We start from the raw sequence: 21468 nt of genomic DNA, 5'->3' as shown, positions 1-21468 counted from the left end.
TCTATACGCATACCAACCTAACGGGACGCACCTTTACTTCACCTCTCCAACGACCCGACAGTGTTGTTGAGTTACCTCGAGTGTTTAGTGTGATAACTTGTGCGAAATCATACGAAATGAAGTGATTTTTTTCAGTGCCAAAATGATCGGATAATTAAAAATAACGCAACGGTGAGTTCATATCCGACTTGAGTAACAGTTGCGCCACATCTTCACGAATTATGAAGTGATTTCAACGCTCGATAGAGAGCGAAACCCACAGAATATTGACCATTTAAAAGAATTTTTAAGAAACGTATTTTATTATAAGGAAATGCGTTTGAAATAATGTGGAGATAAGTAACCTTCAACGCGTGTTATCAAAATACCAGAACCTTGACTTAAGTCAGGATTGTCAGGAAGATTGTTTTATACTGTTGTGGATTCGGGTCAAGCAATTACATGTCTCGGCTAATAATTACCCACTCATTTGACCTTCCGAATATTCACGAGTTTTTCGAAAAAAACATCTCAAATATGTATTTATAACGGAACACTTTTTACTTTCGCATTTACATGCAGCACAATCGCACAGATTTGGTACCAATTGAGATGGGCGTAAAAGATAAACGAAACAATCGCACGTTCACTTTTGCTATGTCCAAATTGAACTAATTTTTCCAACTGTAAAGAAAATCAATCTGAAACTGGAACGGAAACATTGTAGACACTGATGAGATTTCCAAGAAACAGAAAACTGATGATCTAAAATTATAGGCATTCCAATGGAATTTTTAATAGCTGATGATATAATCTTTAAAAACTCTACCATGCAGTAATTAGGTTTTTCAGCTGATGCAAATACAATTTTTGCACACTCTTGGAGGCATGAATTAATAGTCGGTTTGAAGCAAACTAGTTTTTGCCAAATCCAACAAAAATCCTAGCGTAAATTAATAATGATTTACTTTCGCAAAGAACTGTTTTGTTTGACTTTTCTATAGCGCACAATTATTGTGATTTTTTTTATTAGAAACACACCTACTGTCAGCTAATAAAAAGTTGCAATTCTTGACTTGAATTTGTAAAGAATGAGTCAGCTAACAAAGATCTTTTCTACGGTTGTCGAAAGTGATAGAAGTTGTTTGTTTGGGCTATCTTCTACTGTTGTATGTTGTCAATTGTCATCTCTTCCACTATGATACACTGGAAAATGGGGTTACTTTGACATCCGGGGTTACTTTGACATCCGGGGTTACTTTGACACGTTATGGGGCTACTAATTTTGTTTCATTTTCAGTATAGGTACCTAACGAAATTATGTTTATTTTATTTTTATGCCATATAAAAGCCACAACATTCCAAAAACTGACTTATTTAATTTTTTTAACGAAAATATATAAAAATAAAATAAAATATATATTTTATGTTTTGTGTTTAATGAGTTTAATAAAGTTTATTTACATCATATATGTATATTACATATTTTTAGTTTGAAGGTGTCAAAGTACCCCACCCCCCAGGCTAGCATAAGTTTGATTTTCAACATAATTAAAGGGACTGTAAAAATAGCCCCGAAGTCGGGGTTTCTTTGACACCAAATTTTCTAATTTTTTTTGGAAAAACTATAACCTTGAGACAAAATTTTAAGCTTCTTTGTTAAAGCAGAAGGATCAATTGTTCTGATGCTAATTTTTTCAAGAAAATATTGCAACAAATAAAAAAGTTAAATTGGCAAAACCTCTCAAACTATGTCAAAGTTTTACGGTAGGTACCTACCTAATCTATCTATAAATCTGTATTAAAATCAGTAACAAGTGTTATTAGGTGTGCCACTAATTAATATTTCTTTCCGTCGAAGCAAAACAAAATAGTTGTGTTTTGTTTTTATGTCAATATATTAGTATTTTTAGTTCGATTTTTAGCCAAACAACGTCAGAGCTTTTACGTACAGAAATACGTACCTACTAGTTTGATTTTTGTGATTATAATTGATGGAAACATATTATGTCAAGTATGAGATTAAATATGTTATTAGAAAATTAAACGTTTTATACCTACTTATCAAACCAGTCAAAACATTATTTGTAATCATAATACGACAGTAGATATTAATGCTAAAGACATCTTTTCTACCTCGTTTTATTCCACATAATTATTCAAACTTTTACTCAGATAATTAAATTAAACGATTAATCTTGTTTGATACTTAAGTAGGAAAATTATTATTATTACAACCTACTCTTACTGTCATTTACATGAAATTCTACCAAGGTTTCCTCAAAATCTGATTCCATTAGTTTTAATTTAACTTAGAAAGGCAGCAGATTTCGCAATTTATCAAAACAACAGATGAAAGACTATCTCAATAGTTTTTAATTGATTTTAATTAACTTGGGCATTTAATAGCAGTCTAAGAAGCGTTCACAGAAATTTTCCTTTTTTTCTTATAATAATTGTAGGTACGAGTTATTGACTTATTTCAAGTTCAACAGTTCATTAAATGTTGGATTTTTCCTTTGCGGTTTTGATCCATCATTTGACCACAAATTTTCATGTTCAATAATTTGTAATATTGGAAATGTATCTACATTGTTACTGCTACTTATTGTGATGTAAATGTAATTGATTTTTTTAATAAATCATTTCATTTCGCTTTATTTGTTTTGATTTTTTTCATAAGTTTTATTTTTAAATTTATTCTTAAAAAAAGAACAACAGCATTGCCAGTTCATAATTACAACAAACTGGGTAATTCAAGGTCAGTCAAGAGGAAACATAAAAAATGAAGGAAGCCGAAAAAATGCAGCTTCAAGAATCCATGAAACTCGTACAATCATTAAGCTAATATTTGCGTAAAGTTTTTATTCTATGGAATTAAAAGTTTACTTAAAAAAGTCTGTCAAAAATAAGTAGTTTAGAGGCTTGTCAGTGTCTGAACACTGGGATGAGTTTTTGACCACTTTGACTAAATTTGGTAGTTGTTGTAACTGTATAAAACAGCCATGTCATTAGTTTTTAGTTTGTCAAATTTGTGCAACTGTACAGAACCAATTTTTATACCCAGTTAATTTCCCTACCTACAATTTTCCTGCCTTGCATGTTACGTGAGTTGTGCAAATAATATTACACATGAATATGTAGATAAAGCTCTGTTATAACAATAATTATTGTGTTGGTGAATTTTTAAATATTAAAATCAGAACATAACTCTAGAGAAAATAAAATCGCAATCACGTAAGTGTCTACACTTTCATATAATGAATGCACTTTATCACTTTACACCAGTCCACTTTTTCCATTGAAGTAACTGTAAAATGTAAAACACTTAGTTCCAAATTAAATCGGAAAAATATGTCACCGACGACCAGCTGTATTACACAAGCTTTGGAAAGTTTTATATTTTTGAATTAGGTGTGTACTTGTGTAAATACTGTATTGGTGTCATTAGGTGCAAAATTGATTTTTCCCAAATCGCAGACATGACCTACAATACCTAAATTCAACACACGTCATGAATGGGTGTGAGGTCGAATAGCCTCACGTATATCGAGAGAAAGAGGCTCTATCGAGGCCCTGTAGAGGCGATCAACACTCTAAGACATGCCCCAAGGCAAAGAGATCATTGACCATCGCGGTAAACATTGCGTGTAAAGCCACTGACGATTTTTGTTGGAAATATTTTGACTCAGCTTTTTAATAGCAATTTTGCAATTTTTGTGGTAAAATGAGAGAGAAATAATTACAGTTATTATCACATCACAAACCGACCTTTAGGTGCAAATGGAGCTTGGCCTAAAAGATTCACTCAAGAAAATTAACTTTGATTAACGGTGTCAATTCTCTGTGAAATTATATTTCATAATTATAGAAATAATTAGATTTAATTTCTGTGAAAATAATTGATAACCAAATGAGTTGCAAAATTGATTTTGAATTGTTATTTTAATTGTTTTTAATTTCTTGGCTTATCGTGGCGACAGTCTCAAGCAACTATAGCTGTTTTAAAAATTTTAGTCTCAAAATATATTTTTTAACTTATCGTTTTTGCTACCATGTGGGAAATTAAAACAGAATACAAAAATTAATTACTGTCATCTTATTACTCAGCACATTAGTCGATTGTGCCTATTTGATATTGTACTTAACTGATTTTAATTAACACTCTAACAAATTGCTGAATTTGATATTTTTAGAAAAAAAATAATTATACAGGATGTTTCACACAACTTTACGAGGCTTGTACGCACCCAAATATACAAAATTTACAAAACACTGGATACAAAAAATACAATTCTAACTATTTAATTTTTGGAAACCCATGACAGTCAAACTACTAATCACTGTTTCATTAATAGTCATAAAGTGCAGTTTTTCAGAAACAATTATCATTTGTTCCATCAAGAGACGGCATGATTCTAGTTTATCTATCTTAATCACTAACTAACTAAAAACGTTGTAATTTTTTAAAGGGTGAACAAACTAGAGAAGATTATTCAATTTCCCAAAATTTGTAATCGAGTGCGTATATGAATATGTATTATTGATTGCATCTTACAGGCGCAGGCCTCGTAAAATTACGTGAAACACACTGTATTTTGTAAATATATTTTTGTAAAAAAGTGCTAAATATCCACACCAAATGGCATTCAGTAGGTACTCTCATGTGTATCTAAATATCACCACTTAATAACGTTTTGCAGTAAAACACATTTGCGTGACTTGCATTACATTCATTAAACAAATGATTAAATGATATGTGAATTGTTTTGCTTTTTTTTAGTACACATTTGAGTCAATGAAATTTACTTTACTCGTACATTACTCGTATATAATTTTCATGCAAGCTTTGGGAATTCAGAAAAAGCTTATTTCAAATTTCAGAAACAACTTCTGGAATATATGAAATCGAAAAAAGGAAAAAATCATATCATATAAGGAACCATAACCACAGGAAACTTAGGTTTGATAACAAAGCATAACTTAAAATCCAGTCCAGCAGTTTCCGAAATATTAATTTCACGTCAAATTTTACTTAATTTAATGGGCGGTTACCTGTTTAAATATCCATGAAATATTCCTTGATTACAAGTTAGCAAAGTCTGAAAATATTATTAAAAGCTCCACAAGTGCCGATCATCGAGACCGTTTCCTATTTGAAATTCAACAGTCGCCATTCGGAAGTGACCGCATATTTTGCAGCCGAACCAGAAAACGCTCAGTGGTAATTATTTTTCGATGCGAAATTATTACGTCTGAATAGAGTCGAGGTATTTAGTAAACAGTTATGAAATATATAATGTATCGTAAACCGATAATTAATGCAATGAGTAATAGAATAAACGTTCTTATGTTAAGAATGTCAATAGGTTGGAGGAAGAATGCAGAGAAAACCTTGAAGTCACACACACAAATATTTTTGCAATTTTTAGAAAGGTTGACTCAAGGATCTTCGGAAACATCCTTGATAAATGCGTGAGTAATTGAAGGACGCGAACCGTTGTTTGAGATGAATCAGAAAGAAAGTCATTTATGATACTTATCGAAACAAGTGTTTGATCATAGATTAAATTTATAATTTACATATCTTACTAGTGTTATTGCCTGCATATTTTATGGATGCTATTCTTATTTAGGGGCCCCACTGGTAACTAATTGCATCCTTTATGAGGAATTTCTCTTATTTAAGTATTGATGCAATTGTTAACAATTCGATTTCAAATACATTGCAAACTTGAGCAAGACTTTCATCACTTTCAGATCATTTAAGAGGACTTCTCAAAGAATAAATAAATTGTAAAAGTGAAAAATGTTATGACAGTAATTACGCTCTTTTATAGAGAAATGTTCTCAATCAAAAGTTTATTAGCAGTTCAATAAGAAGGTTTTTACTCACTAACATTCACTATATTTTAAGTAAATATTAATTTTTGAGAAATTAAATGATGGGAATGTTAAAAACAAGCAAATAAAAACAAAGATTTATGTTTCACATTTATACATAAGGGGAAATATTGTTGATCTTTTTTATCTCATTTTGTTATACAGAGCTACACGTTTTGGCTATATTTTTGTGATAGCCATCCTCAGGCAATAATTTTTGTAATTCACCGCGCACAGTCTATTCGACAATTGTAAAAAATCATTGCCTGAGGATGGCTATCCTGAAACATGTGCCAATGTACGAAAATAAACATTTGAGAGAAAAAGGACCAATAATATTTCCCCTTATATAAATATAGATCTCTCACTAAAATGCATCAATCAATAATTTTACATTTATATATTTTTTTAAATCTAACTTCTAGAGATTAGGTCAAGCCATAAAATAATACTTTTATTACAGATAATTTATAATCTACTTATAACTCATTAATTAAAGCAGTAGAACCCATGTCGTGTCAAATAATTCTGATTGAATAGTATTCGTAGTCTGAAACTTTCTATATTTTTACGCCTGATCTGATGCTGATAACTCTATTGTAAATCACTCCAAATTTCCCCATTTCACAACACAACGAATTTAATGTTTAACGTATTTATTGAACTGCTTAATATCAAAGATACATATTTTATCCCCTGAAATATTAAGAAAATCTTGTTTTTATCACAAATGAACACACGTTGTTCTTGTTAGATTAACAAAATGACTCAAAGACTGAGAATTCAGTCAATGCAGGCAATAAATTATTAACATTATTGTAAATCTCATGCTTCTTATGCCTCTCTATTACTAAACGAAATGAACATAATCAGCACTAGTTTTCTGAGGAAATTACATAATGAATCGCTTTAAACACACTTATATAAGTTATTTTAAATAAATAAAATACGTAACTAGATTAATTCCGTATTGAATTAAAACAAGTAAGAACATACTTCCACTTCTTTGTTCCCCAGAAGTTAATAGTGCTATTGTCCTTGAAATACGCAAGCTTTAGTTAAAAATCTGTTGTCAATTTACATAATTATCGCCTTTTGTGCGAATATGAATTGAAATTTCTCGGTTGATGTGCGGAAAACGAAGATTTCGTCACGGCTTGTTCTACATCTGATTCACGGATTTTTTCAGGATTTTTCTAAAATGTCCGAGAGGAGATAGACATGGAGTGGAGTACCGGAGATCTGATCTGGTTTGATCCAGGAGTGGGCCATTGGCTCCCTGGTGAGGTCCTAGAATGTCACAGGAGTGCCAATGTGTTAACCGTCCAAGCAGTCATCAACGGAAAGGTAAATTATTGCAAATGTGATTTTACACAAAGAAACGAAATAAATTGCCAAATTGTAACAAAGCTAGATTTAGAAAGTTCAAATACTTGGTCTTCTTATTGTATTCAGGATGTGTTCCTCTTTGCATACATTGCGAAGATCTTCAAGATATAAGCAACCAGCCAACACGAATTACAATGCGCAGTTGACATGACATTAATTTGCCAGCAACAAGAACAACTTTTCAAAATTTACAAGTGCCCACATACTGCGGTTAATAAATTGTTAGTGTTGGTAAAGCAATGGTTTGGTTATTGTGGTAGATTTAATACGCAATTAAATTCAATTTTTATGTTTTCACTATTGAATTTTTGGTTTATTTTATTTTTTAACATCTAGAGTTACAATTACACTTTCACTGTCTTTGTGCAAGTTTACCACCAGAAAGCTCGAATCATGTGAGAAATGGATGGAACATTCTTAGTATAAAATGTGGTTTATTGTTGAAACATGAGATACTGGTTTTTGGTAGGATTTTGTATGTGAATGACTAATTTAATGAACTCCTAACTTGAAACTGTAAAAAATGTATTAAAAAACAGAACACAATAATGAGTAAAAACACGATTTTGGGAACTAAAGAGTAATATTGTGGTAATAAATCCCAACTGTTTCAAGCTTCATAAAAAGAAAATATTGTAGGTAATAAAAGTGCTATTTTAAAGTAGCTGTCCAAATTAAAAACGTGAAATATCATTGGATTCAACTTGCTAGGAGGCATTTCAACAGTTTAAAGAGCAAGACATAAAGTCTATTGAAATATAAAATTACGTTTCACGGACTTTAATGATTTAAAAATGATCACAACGTCACGTAACTTAATATTTTTAACATTCTTGAAATTTATTGTTTCATTTTATAATTTAGGGTGATTAAAAAATAACGGGTCCATTTCTGGGGTGGTGATAAAGGACAGCCAACTGAATTAAAAGTACCCATGACATGCGTTTTTCACGAGACATAGCTCTTCAAAAATTAGATTTTGGGTTAAGTTTTTGGCCGTTCAAATGATGTATTCTTAAATTTAGTTAGCGGAAACGGCAGATTTTGCAACATTGAACAGATACCTGTTCAAAAAAATCACCAATTTGTGTCATTTGCTGAAAAAAAATAACAAACTATCAAATTCAACAATAAATTAAACCGACTACATGGGAAACAAAAGAGCTAAGAAGCCTACACAATAATATAGAAATTTAAAATAATATAATATAATATGAAATAATATAGACAGTTTTGTTTTTCTCAAAAAGAGGCTAGAAAAAAATCTGAATTAATTTTTACGCTTAGCTGAAAGTCTTCTATCACCGTTTACCATTCGAGAGTTGGCCCGATACTTTTGAATCATCCTGTATAATGTATGTATATACAAAAGAAAAGTTACTATACCTAGTGTTATGAAGTGATTTGTTGAAGAAGTAAAATTATTTAGAAAAAAAATTAGGAATAATCACTTGAAGTGATTTTAATAGCTAAATGTTTGTTTTCGTCACAAGAAATATAAACTATATAAGCAACAATTTTAATAAAATATTCATATAGTTATCTTCATTTTGTAAACGAATCTGTCTTTATTTGTTCACCTTGATACAATTTTTGTTCTAATTCTAGGTTTGTCACAGCATGCAAAAATACAAGTATAATTATATGTTAATATATCAAAAGCACTAGTTTCACTAATTTTCGTCTATTAGTTTGTTAATGTATTTAATTAGCTTCACAAACAAAAAATTGTTTTTAGTCACCCGGATACGTGTGTTCATCACAAAACCTTGAATCGTAAAAAGCAAATGTAGCAAGCAAGACATTACTGCATTCCATTGTCCAAGCAAAAATGTAGAAACAAATTGTTTACATTATGTATTTTCATTTTGTTGACAATCTTGTTCAAGAAGTTGAAGCATTATACGTTCAGGAGTCACAATACACGAGGTCAGTTGCAAAAGGCAGCCTGAGGGCACTTTCTTTTCAAATCTCTCGAAGCATCTCACGCAACTGCATTCAGTAACATCTCCGGTAGTTCGCATGAATACTACATATCGGTAATTAAAACATTGAAGGAATGTTGACTAAATCGGTGTTTACGACTTATGTAAATACGCATTTTACTCTATTGCGATAGAACAATCCTGCTGCATGGCATAATTGCCATGTCGTCACATCAATTGTCTTGAATCTTCCTCGAATATATCTTGTAATCTTCATATTTCGCAACACGATTGTGCCATTACTTATTGTTCTAGCCTCAAACGTTCGCCCTGACGGAGGGCGAGGGCTCCGTCCGCCGCCGCCAGGACCTGGGCCCCGGCGGCGTCGAGGACATGATCCAACTCACCGACTTGCACGAAGCCGCCTTATTATGGAATCTCAAGCTGCGATACGACCGGAACTTGATCTACACGTACGCGGGAAGTATTCTCGTGGCCGTTAACCCCTACAGGATGTTCGACTCCAGCTACGGAATCGAAGCGGCCCAAAGATATAAAGGCAAAATGATCGGCGCTTTGCCCCCACATCTCTTCGCTTTGGGAGCATCCGCTTATTCCTCACTACCCGCCCCCCAGGTCGTGGTAATCAGCGGCGAGAGCGGCTCCGGGAAGACTGAATCTACTAAATTAGTCATGCAGTACCTAGCGGCGGTGGCCCCTTCCGCCCCCAGAGGACAGGCTTTAGTCACGGAGCAAATTCTCGAAGCTGCACCCTTACTAGAAGCTTTTGGAAACGCACGAACAGCACGGAATGATAACAGTTCGCGGTTTGGGAAGTACCTCGAGGTGTATTTTAAACATGGAGCTATCGTCGGTGCTAAAGTCACTCAGTACCTTTTGGAAAAGTCGAGGATTATTACTCAAGCGCCGGGGGAACGCAATTATCACGTTTTTTATGAACTTTTAGGAGGTTTGACTAATACAGAGAGACAGAAATATGGTCTAGTCGATGCTGATAAGTACTTTTACCTCAACCAAGGGGGCGGAGATTGTGCGCCAGGTCATTCTGGGTCGGGGGCTGACTGGGGGGCTCTTACGAGAGCCATGCAAGTGTTAGGGGTCGGTGAAGCAGAACAAGAAGGGATAATAAAGGTTCTAGCCTCGGTTTTACATTTAGGAAATGTATATTTCCATAGAAGGCAGCTCCGGCATGGCCAAGAGGGTGTGGAAGTTGGATCTGATGTTGAAATTAAGTGGGCCGCTCATCTTTTGCAAATTTCCCCCAATGGTTTGCAAAGAGCCTTGACTTCAAGAATTACCGAAGCTAGAGCCGAACGAGTTTACTCGCCTTTAAGTATAGATCAAGCTCTTGACGCGAGAGATGCTTTTGCTAAAGCCCTGTACTCGGCACTTTTCAATTGGTTAGTGACTCGTGTCAATTCGATTGTCCAAAGAGGCGGCCTTCACGACGCGGCTCGAATCTCTCTACTAGACATTTTCGGGTTTGAAAATCTCAACGAAAACTCATTCGAACAGTTATGCATCAATTATGCCTCAGAATCATTACAATTGTATTTCAACAAGCATGTGTTTAAACTGGAACAACAGGAATATGCAAGGGAGCGTCTAGAATGGACTAACATGACTTGGATGGATAACACACCAGTCATACATCTCTTGGGCAAAAAACCAGTTGGCATTCTACACCTCTTAGACGACGAAAGCAACTTCCCAAGAGCTTCAGATGCTTCATTTTTGGAAAAATGTCATTATAATCACGCTTTGAATGAGCATTACTGTCGGCCAAGGGTTGGTGGACGTGAATTTGGGATTAGACACTTCGCTGGACAAGTCTGGTATTCGGTTGATGGTTTCCTCGATAAGAACCGAGACGCTTTGCGCCCGGAAGTGGTCGAGTTGATATCATCAAGCAAGGAACTATTGGTTGCCTCCATTGCCAAACCTTTGATCAACCAAACCCAAAGTCGTACCCTTCCAAAGGGCACTGATGGCCGTTTTGTGACGATGAAACCAAGAACACCTACTGTTGCGGCCCGTTTTAGTGACAGTCTTCAACAACTCCTAGAGTCTATGGCTCGGTGTAACCCTTGGTTCGTCCGATGTATCAAACCAAACAACGATAAAAGTCCCATGCGGTTTGATATGCCGGTGGTTCTGGAACAACTGAGATATGCAGGAATGTTGGACACTATTAAAATCCGTCAGTCGGGATATCCGGTCAGGATGAAGTTTCAGCAATTTGTTGAAAGATATAGGTATGTGTAATGATGACTTAACCAGTCATTAAAATTATTTATTAATTTGTAACGTTTGCACAACTGTGTTAATTCTATTCAACGGTTGAGTGATATTACCATTTCGGATTTCGCAGGTATTTACTTTCTGGCGTGTTGCCAAGAGGTGCGCCGTATAGAGACTTATGTCGGGCTATTCTGGAACAAATGCCTTCCACGGGAGCTGGTGAGTGATTTGAACAACTTTTTAGACAAAAATAACAATTTTACATTTGTAGAAGGACCAGATTATCAATTAGGAGCAACCCGTGTATTCCTCAGAGAAAACCTCCAACGTCAATTGGAAATTAAACGATCCGACTGCCTCCGAGACTCAGCTGTTGTAATCCAAAAACACATCAGAGGTTACTTGGCGCGTAAGAACTACAAGAACCTCAGACGCAGTACCGTAACAATCCAGAAACATTGGCGTGGTTACAAGCACCGAAAACAATTCAAAACAATCAGACATGGAGTCATCAAAGCTCAAGCTCTTGTCCGAGGACGAAGAGAACGCAAGCGCTTTGCGCAAAGAAAAGCGGACTTCAAGCGACGTGTCGAAGCTGAGAAAATGGCTAAAGAACGTGCTAAACAAAGAGCCGCTAGAGAAGCACAATTACAAAAAGCTGCACCCAAATCAAGCGTCCACCATCTTGAAATTCCAGCAGAACTGGCTTTCATTTTCTCAAAAATAGAAAATTTCAACCCGCCACATACCGAAAGAAACCTAATCAAGGTTCTAGGTGGTGTCACTGGGACTATTCCTCCGTTAAATCTACCGCATGATCTGAATCAGTATGAGTTTTCCCGATTCTCCTCAGTTTACTTTAAAGGAGCCGATCTTGGGATGAGAAAAGAACCAATTACAGCACCCTTCCTGTCCAAGGCTGCAACCAGAGATCAAGATTTTCAAGACGCTGTTGCGCTGTTTAAACTGATTTTGCGCTGGTCCAACGATGGACAATTGACTGGACCGCGGGAAAGAGCTCTTGCTGACTTTATTGTGTACAAAGCCTTGAATTCTAGAGGATTGAGAGATGAATTGTTGGTACAATTGTGTAATCAAGTGTGGCGGAATGAGAACTCTGATCGGATTTGGCAACTGATGGCTCATTGTTTGAGTTGTTTCCAGCCGAGTCCGCCATTAAGCAAGTGAGTTATCTAATATTAATATTTTACCAAGTCTCTCAAAAACCCCGTTTCAGGTACCTTCTAAAATTCATAACCGACCACGCGTCTTCAAATTACAAAGAACTGTTACAAAGAAAGCTGACAAGAAGTTTGCAAAAGGCACCTCATGCTCGCTCCCTTCCTCCGACTCTCCTCGAATGGCGAAGTATTCGCCAAAGGACGAATACAGCTCTTCCTTTAACACTTCCTGACAACAACGTTGCTTCAGTCAACGTTGATTCTTGGACAACTTGCGAAGAAGCGGCTTCTGTTGCTATTAACTCGCTAGGTTTAACCGCGGAAGGCTGGAGTGTTGTGATGGACGACGCCGGGATAGTATCAGAAGGAAGCGGCTTAGACTACATCATGGACCTTGTATCCGAACTAGAATTATGTCCCGCTTTTCCCATATCTAAATCATCTCTTCTTAAGATTGGTACCCGCAGAGCTGCACCTGCCGAAATCGATCACTCACCTACAACTCCAACCAGACCTCAAGTACCACCACCGGAACCCCCAACGCACCTCAATCGGAAAATATCACGTGAAATGTCACGGCAGTCGCCCCCTAATCACAAATCAAACCAAGTAGCTTCTCGGAAAGTCTCCCGTGAGAGTCACCGAGAGTACTCACCGCCGGTGACTAGTACCCCAGCTAGAAAATCCTCACATGAAGCTCTTTCGCGTAATTCTGCTCTCAATGAACGATACTTTGATATAGAAAAAGTAAGGTCTCGGAGTTTGGATAATCTGCTAAGTGAGCCTGAACCGACCCCACTCTCCGATTTAGGGTTGAGTCAATCGAGATTAAACGATCGATACCACTCTGTCGAGCAGTTAGCACCAATTAAACCAGTTTTGGCCAATCAGAATTACATGTCGAAACAAGAGATTGATTTTGAGTACCCCGACGTGTCTAGTGTTAGTACTTCACACCGAGGAGGTCCGAGGTATATAAAGTCGCAATACACCGGCAAGAAGGCTCCTCCGGGGTCACACTCGAGCCGCGCTCATATCGAGAAATCAGAGTTTGGAGTCAGAAGTTCAGCAATGTCTGATACTAGCGAAACACCAAGCTTGGCAAGTCATGTTAGAAGAGTCAGAGTACCGAGTCAGGCGTCAGACGTTGACCAGTTTTTGGACGAGTTGTTTAGTCCAGTACTTGACGGGAATTTAGATGAATTGAGTGATGCTCGTTCCTTGGCTGCGAGTATCAAAGGTGGTACTCGAGACGACTATTCTGATTTTCTTGATGATGTTTTGGGTACTGTTGACGAAAGTTTGGATATGTCTAATGCTGGTTACATTGCAAAGAAAATAAAAGGTGGAGGGCACCGAAACCGACGAGACAGTCAAGGTAGTTCTGTTCTAGATCAGGAAGTTGAGCAATTGACTTCTGGGACGTCACAGCCAAGTACTTCGAGAACTTCCGCCGATAAAGGCAATGTTGATGATTACATTAGCGATTTGTTTCGACCGATTTTTATAAATGATAGTTTGAAAAATCTGACTGAGAAACACAATTTGGTTGATAGTATAAAAGGTGGCGGTACCACTCATCAACAAAATGGTGCTGGTCCTAGTTACACTTTTCCGACCATTCCTGCACCCATAGTAGGGTCACCACCAGTACTTATGCCAATGTTGAGTCCTACCCAGGAGGGTTTCATGCCAGTTTATAATGTCCCACCTCCGAACGGTACTGACATGGCAACGTATCAACAAAGTCTTCAACGGGCCTTTCTCCAGTCAGCAATGGCCCAAAACATACAAATCCAACAACAACTCCTTGCACAAAACCAAGCTCTGCAACAACTACTAACACAACAAATCCCAAACGAAGTCAAAGTCAACGAAGCCATACAAACCACCGTTAAAGCCCAAGTCCATCAATCATCTCCTAATCGTAAATCAAGTTTCAAGACATCTAACAGTACCCGGAAGAGCAGTTCTCCAAGTACAAATGATTACAAATCACGCAAAGCCAGTTCCGAGTCTAACATGAGTATCAGAAACGGAGTACCACCCCCACCACCAATGCCTCCGCCACTTGATGGTACCGACCCTAGTGAAGCTCGACCATTTTTAGACCCATATGGCCGCGCCAAAACTGTCCGAATAGGCAAATGGCGGTGGCCACCACCGAAAGATGAAAAAGTGACTGAAAATGGGGAAGATTTTATGCATTTTAAAATGCGCCAAAGCCAGAGAAAAATCACACCGGTCAGAGACCAATCAATGACAAATGGACATCCGAAAGTCGAGCAATCTTCGGCCGAATGGGAGGAAATCGAGTTTGAACCCATAGTACGAGAGCCGGAACGGCCGACTAAAGTAACTTCAAAACGTTCATTTGAGATCGGGGCTTCCAGGCCGTCCCCAGGGAGCGTCGGAAAACTCAAACTCAGTTCTGAAATGCGTCAAAGACTAGAAAAAGTCACCGCGAACCACTCGGTGCGATCCACAAGTAGTCATGTGGAAAAACCAGCTCGTGCTGTTAATAAATTGGAAGATACGAGGAAAATGATGTTGGAGCAACAACTCGCCGGGAGATGGGGTGACGACTCTCAGGACTTACCCAGCGGGAAGTCAAGTCCAGTCACTCCTCCTCATGTAAGTTTTTCATTCCTTTTTCCCACTTTTCTAAACAAGCAGGGTTCACAGATTAGTCACAACGGAAGTACCTCTCCGACTCAACAGAGCTGGTCAAGTTCCAACTGGAAACCCGGTCCCCCTCCACCACCAATCGGACCCAACTCTCTTCCTCCAGCTCCTCCCGGGCCGGCTCCGCCCCCTCCTGTGATTCGACCCAACCAACCCCCACCCCCAGTGGAGCCTGTGCGTGAATCTTTTATGGCTCAGCGCCAAGATAGGGATACTTTTGGTGTCCACCAAAACCGGGTTTTGCAGAATAGTTCCAAGAGGAACTCGTTTAGTGCCAATTGGGAAGTACAGAGTGCCATAACGCATGAAACTCAAGACGATAGCACTCATTGGGCTAAAGACGCATTAGATTTAGATAAGGCAGATGGGAGGTTGTCGCGAGACAGCTGGGATCAAGCTGACTCAACAACGATTACTTCAAGCGATCAACCGAGAAGGATTATAAGTGAACGTTGGGAAACCGAAAGAAAGAAAGTTGGGAAAGACACAGGGGAAAGACCGACGTTTAGAACACACCAGTTTAATAAGAGTGCGCAAGAGAGGGAAAAGAAGCATTCGATTGCGTCGACGCAGATGACAGACAAGACGGACCGAAATGACGGTAAGTGATCGCATGATGAAAAAAAAAAACTAAAATATCACCATCGACCACTATTATGGAGAATTTTTAAATCAAATTCAAAATAAATCGCTGGAAACTTTTGTTGATTATTAACTCTCCTAATTATAATCAATTCCTTGAACCATAAATTAATAATTAGGTAATTATGTAAATTAATAATGTAGATAGTTATTATAGTTATAATATTTCTTTAAATTGTTAATTTCTTTGATTTCTTTTATAAACATGAAGCTCAAATTAATTTAAAAGCCATGATTTCCTAGAAATACGACCAAAAATAAAATTTTGTAATAAAAGTTTTCCATATACTCGTATGTACCAAAATATAAAATCAAATAATCTGTAGTTATATCCCGAGTGCATCCAATAGGCGAATATTATTGCTTAAATAAAAATAAATAATTGTGTTTTTTAGTGCAAGAATGGCCAGAATTCATGCGCCCCATCCACACGCCACCCCCCAAGTCACCTGTGATCCACCGGAGCCAAGACCAGGTCCAAAGCCAATCACCCAAAACAACGAATCGGCTCCTACCCTTAGGGGCCTCAGCGTGTGTGACCTACAACCGCGTATCATGGCTTTTGAGAGTGAGGAAAGAAGTTTTCTCCCCGAACGAGCCTTTGGGCCCCCCTTCGATCCTGCACTTGATCTTCTGCCAAATCGTTGGTGACGTTTACGGCCTCACTCCTTGTCTCCGACTAACCCAAACCGAAAAACGGGCTGGGGTCAACATGCTATCAGGTTATGGCATAACCGCCGAGAATTACAACAGTTCACATAGGGCCAATATTAAGCGAAACGTGATTGAGTTGGCCCGGACGTGGCCTTTGTATTTTGCCCGGTTGTTTCCGGTTTCAGGGGCTGCACAGGTACTAATTTTCAAAACTTGGTTTATAGTCGATGAACGCTCAAAAAGGGGTTGTAGTATACATGGTTGGGAACAGAATTTTTGATTTCAGGGCTATGTTTGGACCAGTTAGAAGGGATACATACTAAAAGTCCTCGGGTCTCCAAAATGCTCTCATATTTGCTAGCGATTAGAAAACTATTTGAGATACAAAAATCTTGTGAAAACTATCTGTAGAAAATTTTATAAGCTTAAATTTTGTACATAACAATATTTTTGCCGTAACAAGCACTGTTTTGTGGAGAAGCAGAAGAGAGCATCTTCTTGGTATCTGCTGCGCCCCCTTCACAATTGACGAGCGGAGACTTTTAGGATGTTTACCAGTTTACCTGCTACTTACTCAAATACAGCCCTGAAATTAAAAATTCTGTTCTCAGTCATGCATTCTACAACTTGTTGACTGGACTATTAGTTTCAAAATTCGAAATTCTTACTTTCAGTTATCGGATGTCCAACTTGTCGCTGTATCCCACTGGGGTATCCACTTGGTTAAAAGAGAGCAAACTCACCTCCAAGTTATCAAATCGTATCCTTTGAAAGATATCGCCTCTTGCACAGCCCCCCGTCCCACTACTGTCAGTTTCGATGCTCCTCAACGGCGTCTCAGTCTTCACACCCCCCGTGCTCAACAATTATCCGAAATGGTGACAAAATACTGCGCTGAGAATCGCAAGGTGAGTGATGTTTCACGTATAATCCATTAGTTATAAAGATTTAATTAGTTCGTTTTATGGCCTATTTGGGAAAAAACTTTTACGCATTTGGGTGAGATATTACAATTGTTATTAGTGCGTTAAGATATTTGCATTCATATAGTGCTTCTTGATGCAGGCAAAGGCTAATTTCACGCAGAGTAACCCAGTTGGGAAACTTATTGCCACATTGGTAGTAGCTGTTTGAAGAATTTTATTAGCTGTAATTAATGCTAATAACGGCATGGATGATTTCTAAGCGATACACTTGGTTGTATAGTAATTACTCTGTATCGTGCAAAGTGCGAAGAAGCGGTGATGATGTTTTAATTATTAATGATTGTGTTTGAATAAATAGTATACATTAACTTGATAATTAAAAACATATAGGCCACCTTCATGGTTATGATTTTAAAGAGGTTATTGAATTAAAAAACGTTATTTATTTCGAATTGTCTTTTATTACACTTATTTATTTTATTTATCAAATTTGTAGTTAAAGAATGATTAAATACCTACTATTCATCTTTGAGATTACAAAATTTTAGTTGAAATTGAATGAATGTTTCATCTCATTTATAAAAATTAACAATAATGACTTTTCCTTGTTGTCCCTAACCATTTATAAATACCAATAAACAAAAAAAAACGGTTTCAGTAATTTTTAAACAGTTTAAACAATTTAACAACAGACGTGCTTTGTAATTTGTTTTGCTGAGAAAATTTTTAAAAATAACTTATTGCGTCTTTTAACTTATATTTACGCAGTTATTGAATAACCAGTTTGTTGAAGATAAATTCAGTTTTAAAAATTAAAATAAAGATACTATTTTTTAATAATATATTAATAATTGTATTTTGTTTAAATTCAATTGAATTAAATTGCATTGAATAATTCACATCTGTGATTAGACCTATATGTTTGTATTCTTACGACGTGAGAGTATAACACATAGAAAAACTTTTCTCGATAAAATGCAATTAATTGAATCAAGAAGAAAGTTGTCATCATTTGCACGCAACCACGCTTAGCATAGAAGCAAAATAATCAGTTTGGGAAGATGTAGTCTCTTTAAAGAATTTACAGATGTAATTAAGAAACAGCAATCACATAATTTTTATATAATATTTTTAATCGAATAAAACTGGCAAACACGTTATTAACAACCCATAAATCTCAACGTAACTTTCTTGCACAACCAATATTTTACAGCCGTAACCTCAACCAATGTACCATAACACAACCATCTAGGTTCATTTCTACTATCTTCACATAACCCGAGGTTAAATTTTCACTACATTGCGTCAAATCAATACAATCTATCAATTTTTGTCAAATTAAATAATAGCTGTCGATTAACGAAACGTATCGTGTCGATAAAATCACTTGTAGGTATTTTCTAAACTTTCTCATCAAGGCCATTTAAAAGCCTCGCTCTATAAGGATTATTTACATAGTGGAGTCGTTAGGATTCATTCACCTCTTGCGAGTTTATAATTGAATTTTCAATTTTTCTGCTTTGATTCGGGTACCATCTCATTTTTAAAGTAGTACCAGAATCGTCAAATTTGTGGTACTTTTGGAAACAAACTTTGCTTTTTGCGCGTGTGGGTGCAATTTACTTCTCAAAATAGTATCAAACACGTCCGAAAATCAGTCTTGTTTCGACTTGGTACTTCTGCGAGAAAGAATCCCCCGGCACCTGTTCCACAGTGTCCCACATAAAAACCGAAGCTGGTCATCAGTGGGTCAGCGGAACTATTAGAGCTCATCTAGCTAGCGCTCGCCAGTTGCCGGCAAGTCATTCGAAACGTAGCCACGGTACCGTCAACACGGCGATGTTGTTCCGACTCTTTCCGGAAAAATGAATAAGACAAAGTGGGCAGAAATCTCCAAATACAAGACTTCCGAGGATTTCCGGGCCAACTCGTTGGACAGTCTGGCGAATTCCTCCAACCCTTCCGAGAGTCTCAGCGATGATTCGCACGATTCCGACTCGGGGACCGACACCAAGTCGAAGAATTCCTTCACGGTCAAGTGCGAGGTCTACTCGCAGAACCCCTGCGGGAGCATTCGCTCCTGGACCAAGTCGGAGAGCAGCAATTCGGATGGGTACGATTTTGTTACTAATGACAGTCTAGTGGAGAAAAAACAGGATGTTATCTCGTCGAGGATGGAGACGATTCCGGAAGAAGCGGAGCCGAAAGTGTCGGTTAAGGAGATTTTGGCGCGATTTGAGAATTTGAAAGACAAAGATGGCAAGGACTGCAATAACAACAATCAAGTGAAAAATAATGGAATTACCAACAATATTAAAAATATTGCGAATGGTAATGGACCCACCAAGAATATCAAGAATGCTGTGGTTAAAAAAAGTGATGCAAATATTGTCAGCACCAAACCTAAATCCGATAACAACAATAACGTCGCTAACACAAATAGTGTAAACAGTGTCAATAAAACAAACGCTAGTAAAATAAACGTTAACAAAAGTAAAAAGACTGAAAATACAGAGACCAGTGCTACCACGAGTGCGAAAGCTCAGCAGAGCAAGGAGGTAAGATGATAGATTGACTAAATAGGGCAAAGTAGGCTTTATAGTTGATTTAATTGAACTATAAATTATTTAGACATCTGCCGTATCTTTAAAACTTCTTTGAATCGTATTATCTTAATATCGACTCTCCCAACGAAAACTATAGTAAATCAAAGTTACAGTTTTAAGAAAAATTACATTGAATCTTTGATTGTTAACAAAAAATCAAGGAACTGTTTAATATTATTGAAAATTGCTAAGGGTCTAAATTTTGGTATTGTTTTTGTATTTTAGGCCCTACATAAGGCATCGTACTCAAAAACAAATTTTTATGAGTTGGGAGAGTCAATATTATCTTGGATAAAGCTTTGTAGATTTATTAATATTTTATCAATATTTTAGTAATTTAAAATTACTATACTAAAATTTTAGTACTATATTTTAATTATTTACGAATTATTATTTTGCAGATAATTTTGAAATGCATTTTTAAAATCTATTACAGATGATCATGAACATATGAATACCAACAGCAACTATTTTTATTTAGGTAAATACTACGTCTCTTAAAATCCCAAATTATTTGTTATTAAAAGTCACAATTGTTAACTGCTGTCATTGATAAGTTCGTTTGATAATTTCATTTTTTTTTTTGTATTTAATTTCTTTCTTAAGTACCAACGTATTAGATGGTTAAACAAAATGTAAAGAAATCACATAATGGATAGAAACATTGTATTGCAACAAATTTTCTTATATTTCTTATTTTCATTTATTTATAGAGATAAGAAGAAAAAACTAGTTATGATGTAGAGACATTATAACTATATAGTGAGGGGAAAAATTATGGAGTAATCCTATTAATACAGAAAATATTTTGTTTTGTCAAAAATGCTCGAGCAGGTTAATTTTCTTTAAAAATGCCCAATTTTCAACTTGATTTTAAAATTTTACACTTTTTGGTTTTTGAGTAATGACGTCATCGATATTTTTTTATTGGAAACCCTTATTTTTTTAGCTAATTCGATAGATCTTTTAATTGTCGAAATGTCAACACCAAAGTATTGGTGTACATAAAGTTTAAAAAAAATATACAAAAAAGTGAAATAATATCAACAAAAACCAAATATACAATTTTAAATCTCTAGTTTTTAAAAAGAAAATTGACCTTTTCGAGCATTTTTGTCAAAACAAAATATTTTTACTTTTAATAAATAAAATTATTCCATAATTTTGCCGCTCACTGTATAAGTGTATACCTAAGTTGTTTTTAAATGTAATTTGTTATAATCTTATAATTGCAGAATGTTTTAACAGTTAGGTATTGATGTTTAATACACCCTTGACTTTTTTATACTTATTGCTAAGAGTTTATATGAAAAATAATTACTTAAATTACGTTTTT

General features: G+C 36.2%; 1 protein-coding gene across 1 annotated transcript in view; it reads left to right on the top strand.

The window, feature by feature from the left end:
* The first annotated feature begins 9 nt into the window (after nt 1-9).
* LOC123004481 (unconventional myosin-XV) overlaps nt 10-21468 on the top strand; it is a 29024-nt gene continuing 7565 nt past the window's right edge. The window contains exons 1-9 of the mRNA XM_044397792.1: nt 10-171; nt 7052-7209; nt 9492-11452; nt 11569-11657; nt 11710-12622; nt 12676-15253; nt 15305-15905; nt 16342-16796; nt 17275-17508. Coding sequence (XP_044253727.1) covers nt 7084-7209; nt 9492-11452; nt 11569-11657; nt 11710-12622; nt 12676-15253; nt 15305-15905; nt 16342-16796; nt 17275-17508 — 6957 coding nt within the window. The 5' untranslated portion in view covers nt 10-171; nt 7052-7083. The remainder of the gene's footprint in view (nt 172-7051; nt 7210-9491; nt 11453-11568; nt 11658-11709; nt 12623-12675; nt 15254-15304; nt 15906-16341; nt 16797-17274; nt 17509-21468) is intronic.

Source organism: Tribolium madens, unplaced genomic scaffold (genome assembly GCF_015345945.1).
Source record: "Tribolium madens isolate multiple individuals breed KSU strain unplaced genomic scaffold, Tmad_KSU_1.1 Scaffold_1;HRSCAF=32;Tcas5.2_LG8, whole genome shotgun sequence".
In the NCBI taxonomy this organism is placed as follows: domain Eukaryota; kingdom Metazoa; phylum Arthropoda; class Insecta; order Coleoptera; family Tenebrionidae; genus Tribolium; species Tribolium madens.
Note: the sequence above shows the minus strand (reverse complement) of the source record. Positions and strands in the feature narration are given on the sequence as shown.